The sequence below is a fragment of the Canis lupus genome, chromosome 7 (assembly GCF_011100685.1).
Source record: "Canis lupus familiaris isolate Mischka breed German Shepherd chromosome 7, alternate assembly UU_Cfam_GSD_1.0, whole genome shotgun sequence".
In the NCBI taxonomy this organism is placed as follows: Eukaryota; Metazoa; Chordata; class Mammalia; order Carnivora; family Canidae; genus Canis; species Canis lupus.
Genome location: NC_049228.1, coordinates 57,711,115 through 57,728,510, shown reverse-complemented (window position 1 = coordinate 57,728,510; position 17,396 = coordinate 57,711,115). Strand labels below are relative to the sequence as shown.

The following is a 17,396-nucleotide window of genomic DNA, read 5'->3' as shown; positions in this document are numbered from 1 at the left end:
AAAAATCAAAACAGAAACATGGGGGCAGAGGAGGAACACATGACATGCAAACTCTTCTCCAGCCCATCAATCCTGGGAACAGGCAATAGAATATTATCAAACGTGGTTGACTCTAAGCAAAAATATGAAATGGGCTAAGTGGGTTATTATTATTATTATTATTTTTTTTTTTTTTTTTTTTGGCTCCTTCAGGACCTCTCCCCATTCCTGCTCCTCCCACCAGCACTCCTCACCTCCCTTCTAAGCACTGTTCTGGAGTCCCATTCCAAGCAAAGCTTTGCTCTCACAAGCTGCTGGGCAAATCTCATCAATTATGGTAGGCTCTTAGGGTACCTACAAGTATTTGCACTTTAATGGAGTCTTCTGGAAATCAAGCCTAGGGGTATGAATCTTAATGAAAAAAAATTCAGTTGAGATTGAAAATTCTTTGAGCAGCACAGGCTTCAAAATACTCAGTGCTCTTCTAAGGAGCCAATTTACTCCCCTTAGGAGGCATTTCCTTTGCTGCCTGATGAATGACCCCGGTCCCTTGTTGCTCCTACAAGGCCTCACCACAAAGCCTGTCATCAGCGCTCTCTCTGCCAGATGGGAGTACTTTTACAGTTAGGGGAGACTTGCTTTGTTTCCGAGTGACTTCAGCTGACCCTTAAGCCGTGTTCTCTGGTTTCCTCTCCACAGTTCCTTCTGGATTCCCATCTTCCCCTCCACTCCCTACAAAGGCTGGTAGTAGATGCTTGAGATAGCTCGGAATTCAGTGCTAAATTCTCCATTCAGACAATCTGAAGTTAGTAGTGTTCTATGTCTAGTTATGCCAGAAGTATGAGTTAGGCGTGACTTCACTTGCTCTTATTGATATGTATATTTAACTGCAGAATGAAGGGAAAGATTAAGATTTAGGTAGACACCATTATCCTAGGGCCACCTGGAAATAAACACTCTGGTTTTATTTGTCTGAAGATACCTTTGTTTTATTTCCATTCCTAAAAGGTATTATTGCTGAGTTTAGAATCCTGGCTTGGCAGTTCATTTTTCTTTCAGCTCTTTGAAGATATTCCCCCAACCCACAGGCCCATTTTCCGGTTTTCATCATTTTGGTTGAGGAACATGTGATCAGCTATGCTACTGCTTGTCTTTGGAACTCAAGATTGTATTCGCCCCCACCACCACCACCACCTTTTTAAAATTCCCAGTAGTTTCACTTTGTGGCATCCAGATATAGTTTATGTTGTTTGGGATTTACTAAACCACTTGAATCTGTAACTTGATGTCCATCTTGGAAAATTCTCAGATTCCTTTCAAATACCATCTCTACCCTACCCTCTCTCTCCCCTCCTTCTGGGACTCCAAATAAACATAAAACTTTCTCGCTGAACCAGGTATGTCCCTTACTTTTTTTTTTTAAGATTTTATTTATTTATTCATGAGAGACAGAGAGAGAGAGAGAGAGAGAGAGAGAGAGAGAGAGAGAGAGAGAGAGAGAGGGGCAGAGACACAGGCAGAGGGAGAAGCAGGCTCCATGCAGGGAGCCTGACATGGGATCGATCCAGGGTCTCCAGGATCACGCCCTGGGCTGAAGGTGGCACTAAACTGCTGAGCCACCGGGGCTGCCCTGTCCCTTACTTTCTTGTGTCCATTTTCCAAACTTTTGTCTCCTTGCTTCAGTTTATTTTTTTCCTGACCTGTATTTCTTGTTTCCAAGTATGTCAGATGTGTTGAAGGCTCTGCCTCTCAGCTGCTTCTTCCTAAGTAGATAAACACTCCCAAGGCCATGTAGCCCCAAATGATGGTCTCTTCTCTCTAGACTTTCTTCTTCTAGATTCTGGTCTACTAATAAGGGACTATATTGTTAACACTTTGTCTTAATAAGATGTTTTCTTCTCTATTTACTCTTTAGACTCTTTAGCAAGAAGACTAAAGCACCTAGGCTACCATACCCAGCTTCAGTCTGTAATGTTTTGCTTTAAGATTTTATTTACTTATTTGAGAGAAAGAGAGCATGAGCAGTAGGGAGGGGTAGCGGGAGAAGCAGACCCCTCACCAAGCAGTGAGCCCAATGCAGAACTCAATCTCAGAACCAACCCTGAGATCATGACCTGAGCCGACAGCAGACCCTTAACCAACCGAGCCACCCGGGCACCCCTGCAATGTGGTTTTTTTCAACAGTTCAGTAAGCATGATCTTCCTTTCTCCTAGAATATAAAACAATTATCCAGATTTGTAACTGGGCATCAGACAGGACATGTTTAAAGACAAAATTCATTTGCTCATGTAAAACAAGGCCACCAAGGAATGCAGGAACAAAGGCTGCACTTCATGTTTGCAAACAAAGCTATCTCAGGAAATTGGTTTGGCCTGCTATAATTAATATTGTTGGTATTTGTTTTAGATAAAGAATATATTAAGTCCTCTGAATTTAAAAAAAAAGCATCTCATAAGTCTATACAGTGAATAGCATGTCTTTATTCTATTTACATTTGTTATAAATATAATACATTTTTGAAAAGCTTATTTTTAATTAACTTGAGTAGATTTATATTTTAAACAGATCAACTCAATTGTTAAAGTTACATAATAAAGAATATGATAATTTAAATGACAAAAAATTTCATATTGTGAAATAGTGCACCCTATGCTGAGATGAATGAGGGGAAAAAAAGTCAAACTCCTTTCAAAACTATATTCAAAGCATCAGAAAAAATTTTCTTTTTACAAAGTTATGTATAAGCCATAGGAACCACCAGATACTGAAGTATGAAGACTCTATAACCAAAGTTCAAAACTGATTTTAGAGAATTGTGTGAAGCAAGACAGGAAAATTTGTATTTAACACTCTATAGAACTTCACAGTAAAGCTGGAATTTATAGACTAATGGCTTAACAGGAGTATTGCCAACAAGGCCTTTCTCTCCTCAGAATCATCTGTTATATTCATATACCATCAATAAGTTGTAACAGCAGACTTAGACATTGGTTTTTAAGACAGGGCTTAATAAGGTGCATGGATATGTTGAAATTCTGTATTATGAGCATGTAAATTATTACCAGGGTTTAAAGAAATACAAAAAAAGAATAAGTATTCTCAGTCCCACGTGCTTTGCATCATCAACACACTGACAAGTCGAAAGTATTTTGCAGCAATCCAACACCAACCTCCATAACAAGTTAGGTATTTCAAATACTGCTGTTAAAACTCATTCAGTAAAATAAAACTGATTCTTGTGGATATCAGTACAAATGTGCAAGTTGTCACACATTATTGATGATGATCAGGGCAGGCATGGAGTTCTGCTGACTTGTTTCAAACACTGTAACTTGGTCCGATAACTTGGCAAATACTCTAGGCGTTCCAAGGTTATAAACACCTGTATGAACAAAGCATGCTTTCAGCTGCAAACTGTGAATCTCCTGGCTTTTAAGCTGAAGTTTATATTGTGTTTGTCCAAGCCATGTAAATGACCCATGGATTTCCAATGCTTCTGGACTATGTGGGAGAAAGAAAACAGTAAGTTGGAGGGGTTTTTTTCTTTATAAATTTTTTCCTGAAGTCCCAGTAACACATTCATCTAGCGATTTTACTTCTAGAAACTAGTTCATAAAGCCAACTATTTATTAATAACAACAATAATGGCAATAGCTAGTATTACTAGTGCTATAATAGCTAACATTTGTTAACAGTTACTATGTTCTAGCCATAAGTGTTATCTCAATTAATGCTCACAATAGCAGCTAGTAAATGATGGAACCTGATTTCAAACCTCAGCTTTTAACCAACTGATTATCCGTACCTAAAAATAAACTTGTATACAGGAATGTTTATAATACTAAAACTGTTTATAATGCTGAAAAATGGAGAGCAACCTATTATCTACCAGTAAGGCATTAGTGAATTTATGACACACATAATCATACATAGAACATGTCTGGACTCCAGAGAGCTGACCCAGTTCCTATCTGGGGTGTTATACAATAATAATCTGTGTATACTTCACATGAATTTTCTAAAAATCCAAAAATTTCTGCATTCCAAAAAGCATCTAGCTCTTGAGATATCAGATATGGGAGTATGGACTTATATTTTTTTAATTATTTAATAATTTTAAAAAAACCCTTTAAAAAAACTTCTGTTGCAAACTTGATTTTCCATCACCAACAAACTTTACAAAAAATTTGTCTCTGATCAAAACAATCTGTTGCTTTTGGAAATTGCTTGTCACTCCGTCACTGCTGTAATGCTGAGACAATCTGCAGTAATTCTTCTGTAACACTTCTGTTACGTCAAACACAAATCCAGGGCACATCTGAGTAAACTTCCTCTGTGTTAAGTCCTTATAGGCATAACTCAAAATATTAAACTGTTCTTAAATAAATCCTAAACTAAAAAATAATCTTGCACTAAGTGAATCTTTACCTTGTTGTTTTATGCCGAAGATCAACTATTACATCAACATCAGCCTTAGAACAATTGGATAGTAAAAGGGTGACTGGTACCAAACAAAGACTGTGGAAGGAAAATAGAGAGGTTAAGCTGTCATTTTATTTTTTAAATCAACTTTCTTGAAAATAACACTCACAAATACCTAAACAAGATCCTTAAAAACAATCAGATTCAAGAAAGGAAAAAACTGAGTTCCAAAATTATTCAAGACACAGTATTTGTGTAATTAAGAAGAAAAACATGTTCCAACAATGCCTGAATGTTAAATACCAGAACACACACATCCACAAAGTCATTTTGTTTCCATTTATTAGAGCTACTCTTAAAAAACAACCAAAGTGTTTCTTGGTAATTATTTCTCAAAATGAAAAACAAAAGTTTATAACATAAATAACTGCAACCAGGAAAGATCAATGAAGTAAAAATAAATTCTGAAAATGCCAACAACTAATCCTGTTCTCTTTATGTTTCTTGAAAATTACTTTGAGAATTTGACCTTGATTGACATTTGCTTTTCTACCAAAGATTTTACTTCTAGAAACTATTTTAGAAACTAAAACTAATCCTATACAACAAATTATGAGGAAAACCTTTTTAAGTGGACACATTTGCTCAGGTAATTCAGTTTCTGATATCGCTTTGTAATTAATAGATTACTAAAGCATTATTAAGCAAAGAATGGACAGGCGATGACAGAGGAAGACGTATGAAAAGACTGGTACAGATTTTAAATCAAGAACATAAAAAATAAACATAACCTAGGCACAAAAGAAGCCTGGTTACATGTTAATATTTTATTGTATAAATACAAAGAATAAAGAGATAGTAAAAAATAAAATATGGTAACCTTATAAGTGCACACAAAATGACTAAAAATATGCTCAATGTATTTTATGCTTTCAGAAATGGTATATCCTCTTACTGACAAATGTTTTCCAAACAAGACTGCAAATAACAGATTTCTCCTAACCAAAAAGCTCAGATAAATCAAAAACATGTCCTTCACTTGTGCTGGTGCTATGCCCTTACCTCCCCCACAAATCAAACTTCTCACAAGGAAAGGAAAGCAATCAAGACTATTGAGTAGGTTTTCAGTCTGAAGCACCTTTTTGGTTAATTCCAGTTGCATAATTTGTAACACAAAGCAAAACCTCAGGAATTTTTTGATCCTCAAATGCCAAATTCTCCACGCCTTATCTAAATGCCTCTAGAAATGTGAACATCTGGCTGTTTCCTAGCCCCAAACCAAACTCATTAAGTTCATTCCTTCTCCTCCTCAGGCGGTGCTGACCCTGTGTCAGTGGTCAGCACCCCACCCCCACCCCCGCATCCGCCCCAGTAAACCTTGGGCACTATACTAAGTGCTGCTTCCTACTTGGGAACGGAGTTACTGCCTCGCCAAGTCCCCATTCCTAGTTTTCTATTATTCTTCACAAATTTCTGTCAATTCTTTCTCCCACACATCTCTGGAACCTGATTAATTCACTTGATCTTCATTTTCCTTACTAGTTTAAGGTATCTTGTCTCTTGGTATACTACAACAGCCTCTCGATTAGTGCCCGGCTGCAATCCATTCTTTACATGGGGTGTTGCTCATACTGTGCTTCTCACACTTGAACAAGCATCAGTATCACCTGGTGGGTAGGTTAAAAAAAGACTGCTGGGCCCCACTCCCAGTTCTGGTTCAGGAGGTTGGGGGTATGGCTCAAGGATTTGCACTTTAACAAGTTCCCAGACAATGCTAAGGCTACTGGTCGGAGACCACATTTTAAAAACCACTTTATACAACAGTCTTTCAAAAATGCTGATCTGATCAGCCACACAGAGTACCTAGAGACCAAACTGCTGACAACTATCCCCCTGCCACCAAGTTTAGCATTATTAAAGGCCTGGGTTCTACAGTTATAGTTCAAAAATGAGCTCAACAATTCTGTACCTTGGTTTTCTCAACTGTAAAACAGGAACAATAGCTGTACCTAGCTCTTGGGCTCGTTATGATGATTAGGTAAGATCAAATATGCTAAAGTGCTGAGAATACTGCCTAGCACAGGTCCAAAAGCTCCATAAACAATGTCTAATATGACTTCTTATTTTGAAAGCTATGACAGCTAAACTCATTATGTTTCACATTTTGTTATCACTGGCCATATATTCTTTCTCATTTTTTTTTTTTTTTAAAGATTTACTTACTCATGAGAGAGACACAGAGAGAAGCAGACATAGGCAGAGAGAGAAGCAGGTTCCCTGTGAGGAGACTGATGCAGGACTCGACCCCAGGGCCCCGGGATCACAACCTGAGCTAAAGGCCAACGCTCAACCACTGAGCTGCCCAGGTGCCCCTATTTCTCATATTCTAATTCCTGTAAGGCCTGGGTGCTACTGCTGTAGTCAAACCTTTTACTGTCCCATTCCCTCCTGCCTTTCTGTTTACATGAAGGAACACTCCCCTAAAGGTCCTCAATCTCTTCTCTTTATGTTTCTAGTCTTACTTTAACTGAAATTTGGCTGAGTACACAGCTTTCTCCATAGCCCTCTCAACAATAGGTACTGTTTTTCTTCCAAAGTCTTCCACAGCTTCGGTCAGAGTGTATCATTAATGTAGTTCTCAATGCCACTTCTTGATGATTTCTTCTTCCTATCTCTTCTGTCAAAACATCCATTTTTTGTCATAAACTACTCCACAGTTTTTATCTTTTTTTTATGTCCTCATACTGACATACTAAACCACCAACAGTAACTCAGTACAGCAGATTCTCTGGGGAAACGGGAAAGGAGGAGTATTTTGAAATATCCTAGGTAAAGATGAGGGAAGAGTCTGTTTCACCTCCCAACACCCATTCATCTTATAAATCTGTGAAGCAGCGGCATACCACCTAGATGAGAGACACTGCTCTAGGCTTCTCTTCCATATCAGCTATTGGCTTAAATTATTAAAAGCTTCAGCATGAATTTGCTTTCTTCTTTTTAATCCTAAGAGACTTGTCATCATGTGGACAACTTTACTGTCTTAACTCATTCAACACCTTCCCAAATTCAGTATTATACACAACTCAACTGCCTACTTTCCATGACCATATAGGGATAATTTTTAGTCACCTAAAACAGCTACCTCTGCAATAATACTCTGCCACTCCACTCTCTTAACAACTATCTTCCATCTTGCCAGCTCTCTCACTCAATTATACTTCTAATCTTAGTTTCACTAGGATGACCAATCACTTTGGCCCTCAATTTCAGTGTTTCTCACTCATGGTAACTGTAGTGTAACTAAAATTACTGTTTAGCACTCCCCTCACCCTTCCTATTGGGGGACTGTGAATCATCCTTGTTGACTGTGAAGGTGAGGCTAATTAGCCGATGGAATATTAATGTCTTTGATGTCAACAGAAGCCATAAGTGTGCTATTACAATATGGTTCACATTTGTACTCGAGAGAGATATGCCATGAGAAGAACATATCCAAGTAGCTGCTGCTCATTTGGACTGAGCCCAATATATATGTGGTGCAGACAGCAACCCAACCAACCCAAAGCTTGGAGATGAGCTTCAAGCTAAATGGTAGTTGACCTGCACGTCCATGAGTGCAAGAATACCTTGTAGGCTACTGAATTCTGGAGTGGTTTGTTTTAAAACATTACTGTGGCAATAATGACTGATATGGATGCATGCTGGTATCAGATGAGGACATTTAAAAAATACAGATGCCTGGGTCCTATTCCCAGAGATTCTGCTTTAACTGGCATTGAGCACTGGGATTTTCAAAAATTCTCCAGGTAATTCTAATGTGCAGCCAGGAGGGTTGGAAAAAAACTGCCACATTTTATTGATCCTTATCTAACCTGTCTTGTTTTCACATACTTCCATGCACAGTTTTATTTAATTGTGGTTTTATTTTTAACCCACTACTCTACTTTAGCTTGATCAAACCTGCCCTGCTTCACATACTACCCTGCACTGCCTAGATTCTATGATGCTTTTTAACTCCAACAGAATCATGTGGAAAATTCCAAGGATATTTAATCCTTGTCTCTAAGGCATAGCCAAAGCTTTAACTACTAAGGTTAAAAAGAAGCACTGTGGAATCGAAGATATTCAGGAAGTACATAAAGAACAGGTCCAATAAAGAGAGACAAAGTAAAACAATAGGTTTAAAATGAAACATCAGGGAATTAAAACTACCCATGAAAAGTACAAGATGTCAAGACAGGTTCAACAGGGATAAAACAAAAATTTTTTCCCTCACCTATGGCTGCATATTAGAACATTAAGACCTGGACAAAAAGGATTTTATAAATAACTTAAATGGTTAAAATTTTTAAAATCTGACATGGAACAAAGGGAATTCCCATATACTGCTAGTGGGATGTCCAAGTTGGTTAGACTACTTTCGAGAAATTCCTAAATACCAAAAAAAAAAAAAAAAAAAAAAAGGGATCCCTGGGTGGCGCAGCGGTTTGGCGCCTGCCTTTGGAGACCCGGGATCGAATCCCACATCAGGCTCCCGGTGCATGTACCTAGCTGTACCTAGCTCTTGGGCTCGATCCTGGAGACCCGGGATGGAATCCCACATCAGGCTCCCAGTGCATGGAGCCTGCTTCTCCCTCTGCCTGTGTCTGTGCCTCTTTCTCTCTCTCTGTGACTATCATAAATAAATAAAAATTAAAAAAAAAAAAGAGGCAAGCACACATACACCCGGAGATTATACACAAGATTATTCACAGAATTCAAAAGAAATCAAGTATGAAAACAATCCAGAAGTCCATCAGTAGTAAAGTAGATAAACAGATAAACTGTTCTGGTATGTTGAAACATTCACGTGGCAATGAAAATCCTGTTTTATGTAATAGTTGGCAATTACTAACATAATATTGAGTGAAAGATGCTGGACATAAAAAGAATATACTCTATAATTCCACTTATAAGAAGTTCATAAAATGCCCCACAAAAATCAAACTATAGATATATGTATTTAGAAAAATTAAGCAAAGCAGCAACTATCAATATTGCGGGTTCATGGGGTAGTGACTGGGAAGGAATACACAGGGGGCTTCTTGATGCTTGCAATATTCTATTTCCTAAATAGATGTGGTTATTTGGGTGTTAACTTTGTGGAGAAAAAAATCACCATGGTCAAATATTTTTGTTTTTGAGCACTTTTCTGTGTGTTATATTTAACAATGAAAAGGTTTAAATGTGGTGAGTACCATTTAAGTTACTTTTTAAATATGTCTGATGGGGCAGTCCCGGTGGCACAGCGGTTTAGCGCCGCCTGCAGCCCAGGGTGTGATCCTGGGGACCAGGGATTGAGTCCCTGTCGGGCTCCCTTCATGGAGCCTGCTTCTCCCTCTGCCTGTGTCTCTGCCTCTCTCTCTGCCTCTCTGTGTTGCTCATGAATAAATAAAATCTTAAAAATAAATTAAGTAAGTAAGTAAGTAAGTCTGATGTTAACTCTCTGTCAAGGTCTTAATTTTGCCTAGCAATGTGTTCTTAGCCAGTTTCTTCTCATTCCTCTCAGAAGTTAGCCTTAAATCTCACTTCTCAAAAATGTTCTATCCTTTATTCTCTTACCTCCTATATTACTTTGTGTAGTTAACCTTGCTCCTAGAAACATACCCAAAATGGAGGCACTCCATAATGTGTGAACATGTTAAAATTTCTCCCTACCTTCTTCTGTCCCTGTTTCAATAGCAAGTACAAAGCTAAACCTGTCATTCTTTGGTGTATCTTTCCACCTATTAAGGATTCTGTTATTCTCCCTGTATCCCATCATCTCCTTCAGGACCATAAACACATCCATATCCTACCTAGTAAGAAAACAATACTGAATAGATATTCTGGGATCTCTGTTAATAGCCCAGCTTCCTGAAAGAGTGGTCTATACTTGTAGATTACACTTTATTTACTTACCTCCCAATCTCTCCTAAACCTATTATATTCTGATTCCACTCCCATTGCATAGTAACATTCTTCTAAGAAACCATCAATGGTCTCTTATTGTCAGATCCAATAAATAATGTTTTGGTCCATTTACTGCTTGACATTTCTGCAGCATCTTAAACATTTATATTATTTTTCTCTCTTTGAACTGTTCTCTCTCAACTTTTGAGATAACGCTTTCTCCTCATTGGTCTTCTAATTACCTCTCAACTAGTATTCTTTGTGTATTCCTTTTCCTTTAACTCTTTTCTCAGATGTCATTGTTCTGCAGGTCACTGTTCTCTTCTTGTTCTATCCCACCCTACCCCACCCTTATGTAGGGTAGACTTTTCACCAAAATTCATACCTTCAATTATCACTTACAGAGTGGTGCTAAGAGACTTCTTTCCATCTTTTCTTATTGCTGCAAACCAGCAATTTTTTGAAGTGTCATCTGACTTAGGACTTTTTTATTTTTAGAATCTTAAGTTTATGTAATCAAGCTATTTACCAAAATTACAAATATAGATAGATGCCCCTTGAACAACACAGGAGTTAGGGGTGCCAACCCCTACATAGCGAAAAATCTGTGTATTCCTTTTGACTACCCAGAAACTTAACTACTTACAGCTTACAGTTGACTCAAAGCCTTACCAATAACATAAACTGTCAAATAACACATATTTGGTATGTTATATGAATTATATACTATATTCTTAAAATAAGGTAAGCTGGAGAAAAGAAAATGTTATTAAGAAAATTCTTAAGAATGTTCTGTGTACACTTGAGAAGAATGCATTTTCTTCTGTTGTTGGATTCAATCTCCTGAACATGTCTGATAGGTATATTTGGTCTATAATGTTCTTTATGTCAGCTGTTTATTAATTTTTATCTGGATATTCCATTATTAAAAGTGGGATTGAAGTCTTCTAGTAAAAATAATAATAAAAAATAAAAAATCCTTAAGAGAAAATACATTTATAGTATTGTATTTATCAAAAAAGATCATGTAGAAACAGACCCATATAGTTTGAACTGCATGTTCAAGGGTTTACTGAACATTATTCCCCAAGAATTTTAGCACTTAGTAAATCTTAATAGTGCTGTCTAAATTTGGACTGTTTGATGAGTCTATAGTCATTTCTTACATTTAGTATGTGTCTAAAACAAAAACAAAATGATACAATATTTTTTCCTTGTTTCTGACTTAATGATAAACCTGCTCACCAAAAGGAAACTATCGGCAACTGAGGTGTCGAATGCAATATCCATCTCTAACCAGAGCTCCAATACACAGTAATTGTAGTAAAGGGTAAATTACTTAAGAGCAATTTCCATACACTCAATATTATTCTAAATTTCTTCTATTATTTGGGTTAATTCCATTGTTAAATAAATAAGAGTATGTGCAAGTGTGCGCACACATGCATTGTAGAAAAATCTTAACAAAAATAAGCCTCAGACCTTTTTTGATGAAATGGATGATTGAATGATTCTGGATAGTGAAGACTCGTTTTAATGAGATTAGAAAGCTGCTCTACTGATGGTCTTAAAGGAACTGTAGTGTTTTCTGGCCTGAAAAATTTTAATAGTTCCATTTCTGGTGGCTCCTGAGAAAAGAAAAAAAATATATGACAATAAAAACATCTTGTTAAAATATGGCATATACAAACAAAATAAGTTAAAACCAGTTGAGACAAAGGAAAGCACAAACAATACAATACTTTTTCTGCTGTTAAACTAACATATTCATCAGTGATACAATTTAGGATAAAGAATCTAGGATCAGAATCATTTATTCATTCCTTATGTGCTGGAGTTAGATTTGAATTCTAGGAACTTCACATACTAACTCTATGATCTTGGATAAGGTATTCAAAATCTGCTGTGGTTCTCATTTGGTAAAATTCCTTATTACTTAGTACTTAAGTCACAGACACTGAATTAATTATATAGCACCTGCTTTAATAGTTGAAGAACTAAAATTGCCTTAAAATTTCACTTTGTCAATAGACTGCTGTGTTTTAGAGATGACAGCGTTTCATCTGTACTAACTGAAGGTTAACATGCATCTAGAAGTCTCAAGATAGCCAGTGTCAGGCACACGGTAAAGATTTCAGTAGGTATCATTATCACCTAAAGGAAAACAGAGAATATCATCCCCTTCCTACTATTATCTTTTTAAATCATTTTTACTCCATTTTTTTTTTTTACCATCCAGGAAAGTTCTGATTTTTTATTTTTAATTCCATGCTAGCCTAGTTGGGATTTTGCTCTGCACTAGGGATTGGCAAACTATAGTCCCAGGGGCCAAATCCAGCCTGTTATCTGTTTTTGTAAAGAAAGTTTTATTGAAATAGCCATATCCATTTGTTTACATACTATCTATGGCTGCTTTTGGACTCCAACAACAGAGATGAGTAACCAGCACAGCCTAACATATTACCATCTGATTATTCTCAGAAAAAGTTTGCTGATCCCTGATCTATACAGCTATAAAAGCAAGAACTAAATTTGTTTTTGATTTCTAAGTCAGAGAAAAGTAACTAGAGGTTTACTTTGAAGGAAAGAAGAGGAACAGAAGCAGAACTTCTAGGGTGCTAGTTCTGTTCTATTTCATGATCCGGGTCCTGGTTATACTGGAGTGTTCTTCAATTCATGAAATTCAATAAGCTATTCAACTATTCTGTATTTATCTTACACTTTAAGAAAAAGTTCAAAGAATGTATTATTGTTTAATATATTCTAAATGTAAAAAAAAGAAGCTGTTGAGACTTCTAAATTATAAATAAATTTCCATATGCCACTTATTAGGAGGAAAACACACGAACAAGGGCCTTAAAAGGATACCAAAAGCCTGAGCTAATTTATTGAGAGAATATTTAAGAGTTTCCCTTCTCCCAGCTTAAGAGTAGCGAAAAGTATTTTCATAACCAGTGCTAAATATTTGTCCAGTGATTTGACAATAAGCTTCTGATTCATACCTTATGATAGTTCTACCACAAGAGAGGCAAGGACTAATGAACTATTATTACCTTTGTCTTCTAAGTGAGTAGTAAGCTAAAGTTCATCAAGTTGTACAAGTAATTTGGTCAACAATCTGAAAGTCTTTGGGCTCCAAATCTATCATTCACAGTATTATGAAACTGCCTTATATCCCAAGATCAGTTAATCATATAAAGAGAATAAAAAATATTTCAAAGGTGCAAAAATATTTCAAAGGAAATATTTATGTAAATATTGTAATTTTGTAACTATAATTTATAATATTTATGTAAATAATGTAATTACATATTGTAAATACATATGTAATATGTAAAATGGATATGCCATTCATGGTATGTAAAATGAAAATACAACAAGAATAAATTTTATATAGCAATCACTTTTTCATTTTCTAAATACTATTTCTGCCAATGTTTGAGAGGTTCCAAATTATCAAAAACTTGTAACTATACAACTAGAACTTGGGACTTCTGTATTAATCAAAGGCAAAAACAACCAAGTTTTTAAAAAAGAAAAAGATATGGGGTTAAATTTGATATATTCATTAAACCTAATGGAATATTACCATTTGTAACTACTGAAGTAAAAACTGATTCAAGATGTAGAATTGCCAATGGATGCTAAAACTAGTGGACCTAGGTCTGATAAGAAATCAGACATTTATTACATAGGTCCAAATTATCTCCCACAAATTACTTATTAGAAAAGGAAAGGAAAAACAGAACTTTACTGTAGACAAATATGGTGCATACCACCTTAATCAAATGATCCAGCACTGGTAATGAAACAAATTAACATCAAGTGCTTTTTGATATAATATACTGGCAAGGACATAACATTAATTCTGTAGTATTTCTGCCAAAAATGCATGATCTTAATCTAATCATGAGGAAACACAAGGAAAGCCCAAAGAGGTATTATTCTACATTAAAATAAATGCCCCATGCTCTTCAAAGATGTCAGTGACATACTGACAGATCAAGGCTCAGAAACTGTTCCAGATTAAAAGAGACTACAGAGACCTGACAAGTAAATGTAATGCATGATCCTGAACTGGATACTGGTTAGGAAAAAATAATTGTTACAAGAATATAACGGAGACCTCTGATGACATTTGAATATGGACTATAAATGAGTACTGTATCAGTGTTAAAGTTCCTGAATTTAGTGATTATGTAAGAGACTGTCCTTATTCTTAGGAAAATGAGGACAGAGGAGAAGGACATCTGCAATTTACTTGGGAATAATTACTTGGGAATGATTAAGAAAAAAAAAATCAATGTGTACATAAATAGAGAAAAAATCATAAAGCAAAGGTAAAATGCTAACCACTGGTGAAAACTATGAGAGTCTTTTATGCTAATCTTGCAGCTTTTCTGCAAGTTTGAAAATTGCAAAATGAAAGCTTTCAAAAATAATGAGAAAAGCTTAAAAGTAAGATCCATTATTTATAAACAATACAAGGCCACTGCTTAAATTACTGGATGTGCTTAAACTTTGTTTATACATCCTATGGGAACTTTTTACTAAAATAAAATAGTGTTTTATGAGAAAAGACATTAAACACTATTACCAGCTGCTGCACCTCTCCACCGGCCATCCTTTACATTTTATGCTCTGCCTTCCTGGAGGTCTGGGCATGTTTCCCTTCCTCTCAAGCAAATCAATTCTTTTTATAACTATGAATTCTAGATTTAATATAGAATATTTATTAGAAACCTCAAGATCACAAGTGCATCTTAATACTTTTACAAGATGCTAATAAATTTTAATTTATGTTCATTTCTCATTTTAATTATTTGCCACCAACTCCCCACTCAAATCTCAATATAAAAGGCTGCACAAACCAGATCCCTTCCAAAACCCAAAAAACCTATCAATCAAAAACTCCACAGTTCACAAGAAGACCCAAAGAAAACTGTTATTACCTGTTTCTGAGGACATGAAAAGGCTTCTTTTCCTATGGTACGAAGAAGAACATGATGCTGACCTTCCAAAATAAGCTGCTTACTATCTTCTACTACATAAGCCTAAGACAAAGCACAAAAATGTTACCTTTCTTGGCAGTAACCTCAAAAGTAATGAATGCAATATTTGATGGAATTAGTAATATGGCTACTTAACAATTATCAACACTATGGAATGTCAGCATTTCCACTTTTATTTATTCAATCAATAAAGAAATCTGTCAAAATGTGTTTTATCTCAATTTAACACAGTTGGCCTGGACATTTAAGGGACACATCTTAAAATCTTTTTCAATTTTCTCTACAGCTCTCAAGAAACTTGTCCAGGGGTCCTGGGTGGCTCAGAGGTTTAGCGCCTGCCTTCGGCCCAGGGCATGATCCTGAAGTACCAGGATCGAGTCCCACATCGGGCTCCCTGCATGGAGCCTGCTTCTCCCTCTGCCTCTTAAATAGTTTTATTTATTTATTTTTTAAATAGTTTTAATTAAAACTCTCTGCCTCTCTCTCCCTCTGTCTCATGAATAAATAAATAAAATCTTTAAAAAAAAAAGAAAAAAGAAAAAAAAAACTTGTCCAAAAGAACAGTGCTATAATAACACAAGCCTTTTTGTTACTGGACTGTCAATATACAGGCAAAACATTTTTTCTCATAGTCTTGCTTCTGAAATGCCCTATGGTTTATCTAGTAGAACAAAATCAGTGAGTACAATCATAAATCTTTTTTTTAATCATAAATCTTATAAGTGGAAATGTCACACCCTTGGATATCTTAAATAAGTACATATGCTTTAAAAAAAAAAAAAAAGGCTGATTTCATCTATATCACAACTGGTTCCAGCATATAACTCATCACCCTCTTAAATTACTTCTGTCCCAGAGAAAATGTTATATGTAAATGGGTCTGGTATACTGTTAGCATCACATTATGCAAATACAAAAGCTTAAAAAATGTTTGACAAGTCTAACTTTTTTTACTGTTATATTCAACAGACACAAAATTTCTGAGCCAAAATGCTATAAAAATTTCTAAATGTTTTCATTTCATATTTTCAATTTCTCTATTTTATCATGGCTAGTCTGCCATCTGCAGATCACACTTGGAGTAGTGCTGCACTAAGAAACAGGACAGCCCAGGACCTACTCCGTGTCCATCAATACGCAATCCAATACACCTGATGCGGTAGACCTGAGTGGATGAATGCGGACAGGGTAAGGTTCTGAGAAATGTCATGTTTTTTCCAATAGTCTCATGGGATTGAATAAAAATAACCCATAGCCATGATGAATTCTATAATGTATTCTCCTCTTTGCACAAAGGCTTTAACTTTTTAAAACAAACCTTTTTGTTTGGTTAAGATTGGTTATGAATTACTTTATGCCCCTTTTCCAATTATATTTCAGAAAAATGTTGTCTGAACTCTTCATTTTTCTCCTCCCGTACATTTTATTGAAAGACTCCTATGCTACCTGTATTTCCTACTCCACAACTTAAATGACTTCTCAAGTTTCCTTTCCCTCAGTGTGTCATTTTTGCATTATCTAGAGATCTCACTAAAGAAAATCTACCAGTCACTTCTCAAATGAGTGTGCGATAAACTTATCTCAGATACAAGACACTACCAACTTAGTATCCTATTCTTTATTCTATTCAAACTTCCAATTCCTAGCCAAGGAGTATCATAACCTTAGTTTTCTTCTTCGTGTGATCAGCAATACTAGAAGTGGCCTTTTATTGAGGGCTGTTTTTTAAAAGATAAACACTTTTCTCCCCAAAGTTAACTGTGGACTTAACAATAAATACAAAGTACAGATATATTTACTCAAAACTTTGTCTCGAAACATTACAAACTGTTATGTGGCAGAAATCTGTGGAATGCAGCCACATACCCCAAGGGTTAGTATACGTTTAATGAGTGGTTGGTTTATATTAAGGGACAATACCGCTGAGCCTGAAAATAGAATCCTGATTCTAAGCTTCAACAACATTTCACACTAAAAATGTGTAACTGATCTTTTTAATATTAAACACTTATAATCAATGAAAGTACCAATTTGTTTAAATAGCTTTAATT

General features: G+C 35.9%; 1 protein-coding gene across 7 annotated transcripts in view; it reads right to left on the bottom strand.

Moving 5' to 3' along the window:
- Positions 1–2,440: 2,440 nt before the first annotated feature.
- The window catches only part of TRAPPC8 (trafficking protein particle complex 8), an 88,132-nt gene continuing 73,176 nt past the window's right edge, over positions 2,441–17,396 (bottom strand). For all 7 annotated transcript variants that reach the window (XM_038543593.1, XM_038543594.1, XM_038543595.1 and 4 more), the window contains 4 exons: positions 15,286–15,387; positions 11,816–11,961; positions 4,409–4,498; positions 2,441–3,481 (listed from right to left, as the gene is read on the bottom strand). In XM_038543593.1, coding sequence (XP_038399521.1) covers positions 3,247–3,481; positions 4,409–4,498; positions 11,816–11,961; positions 15,286–15,387 — 573 coding nt within the window. In that variant the 3' untranslated portion in view covers positions 2,441–3,246. The remainder of the gene's footprint in view (positions 3,482–4,408; positions 4,499–11,815; positions 11,962–15,285; positions 15,388–17,396) is intronic.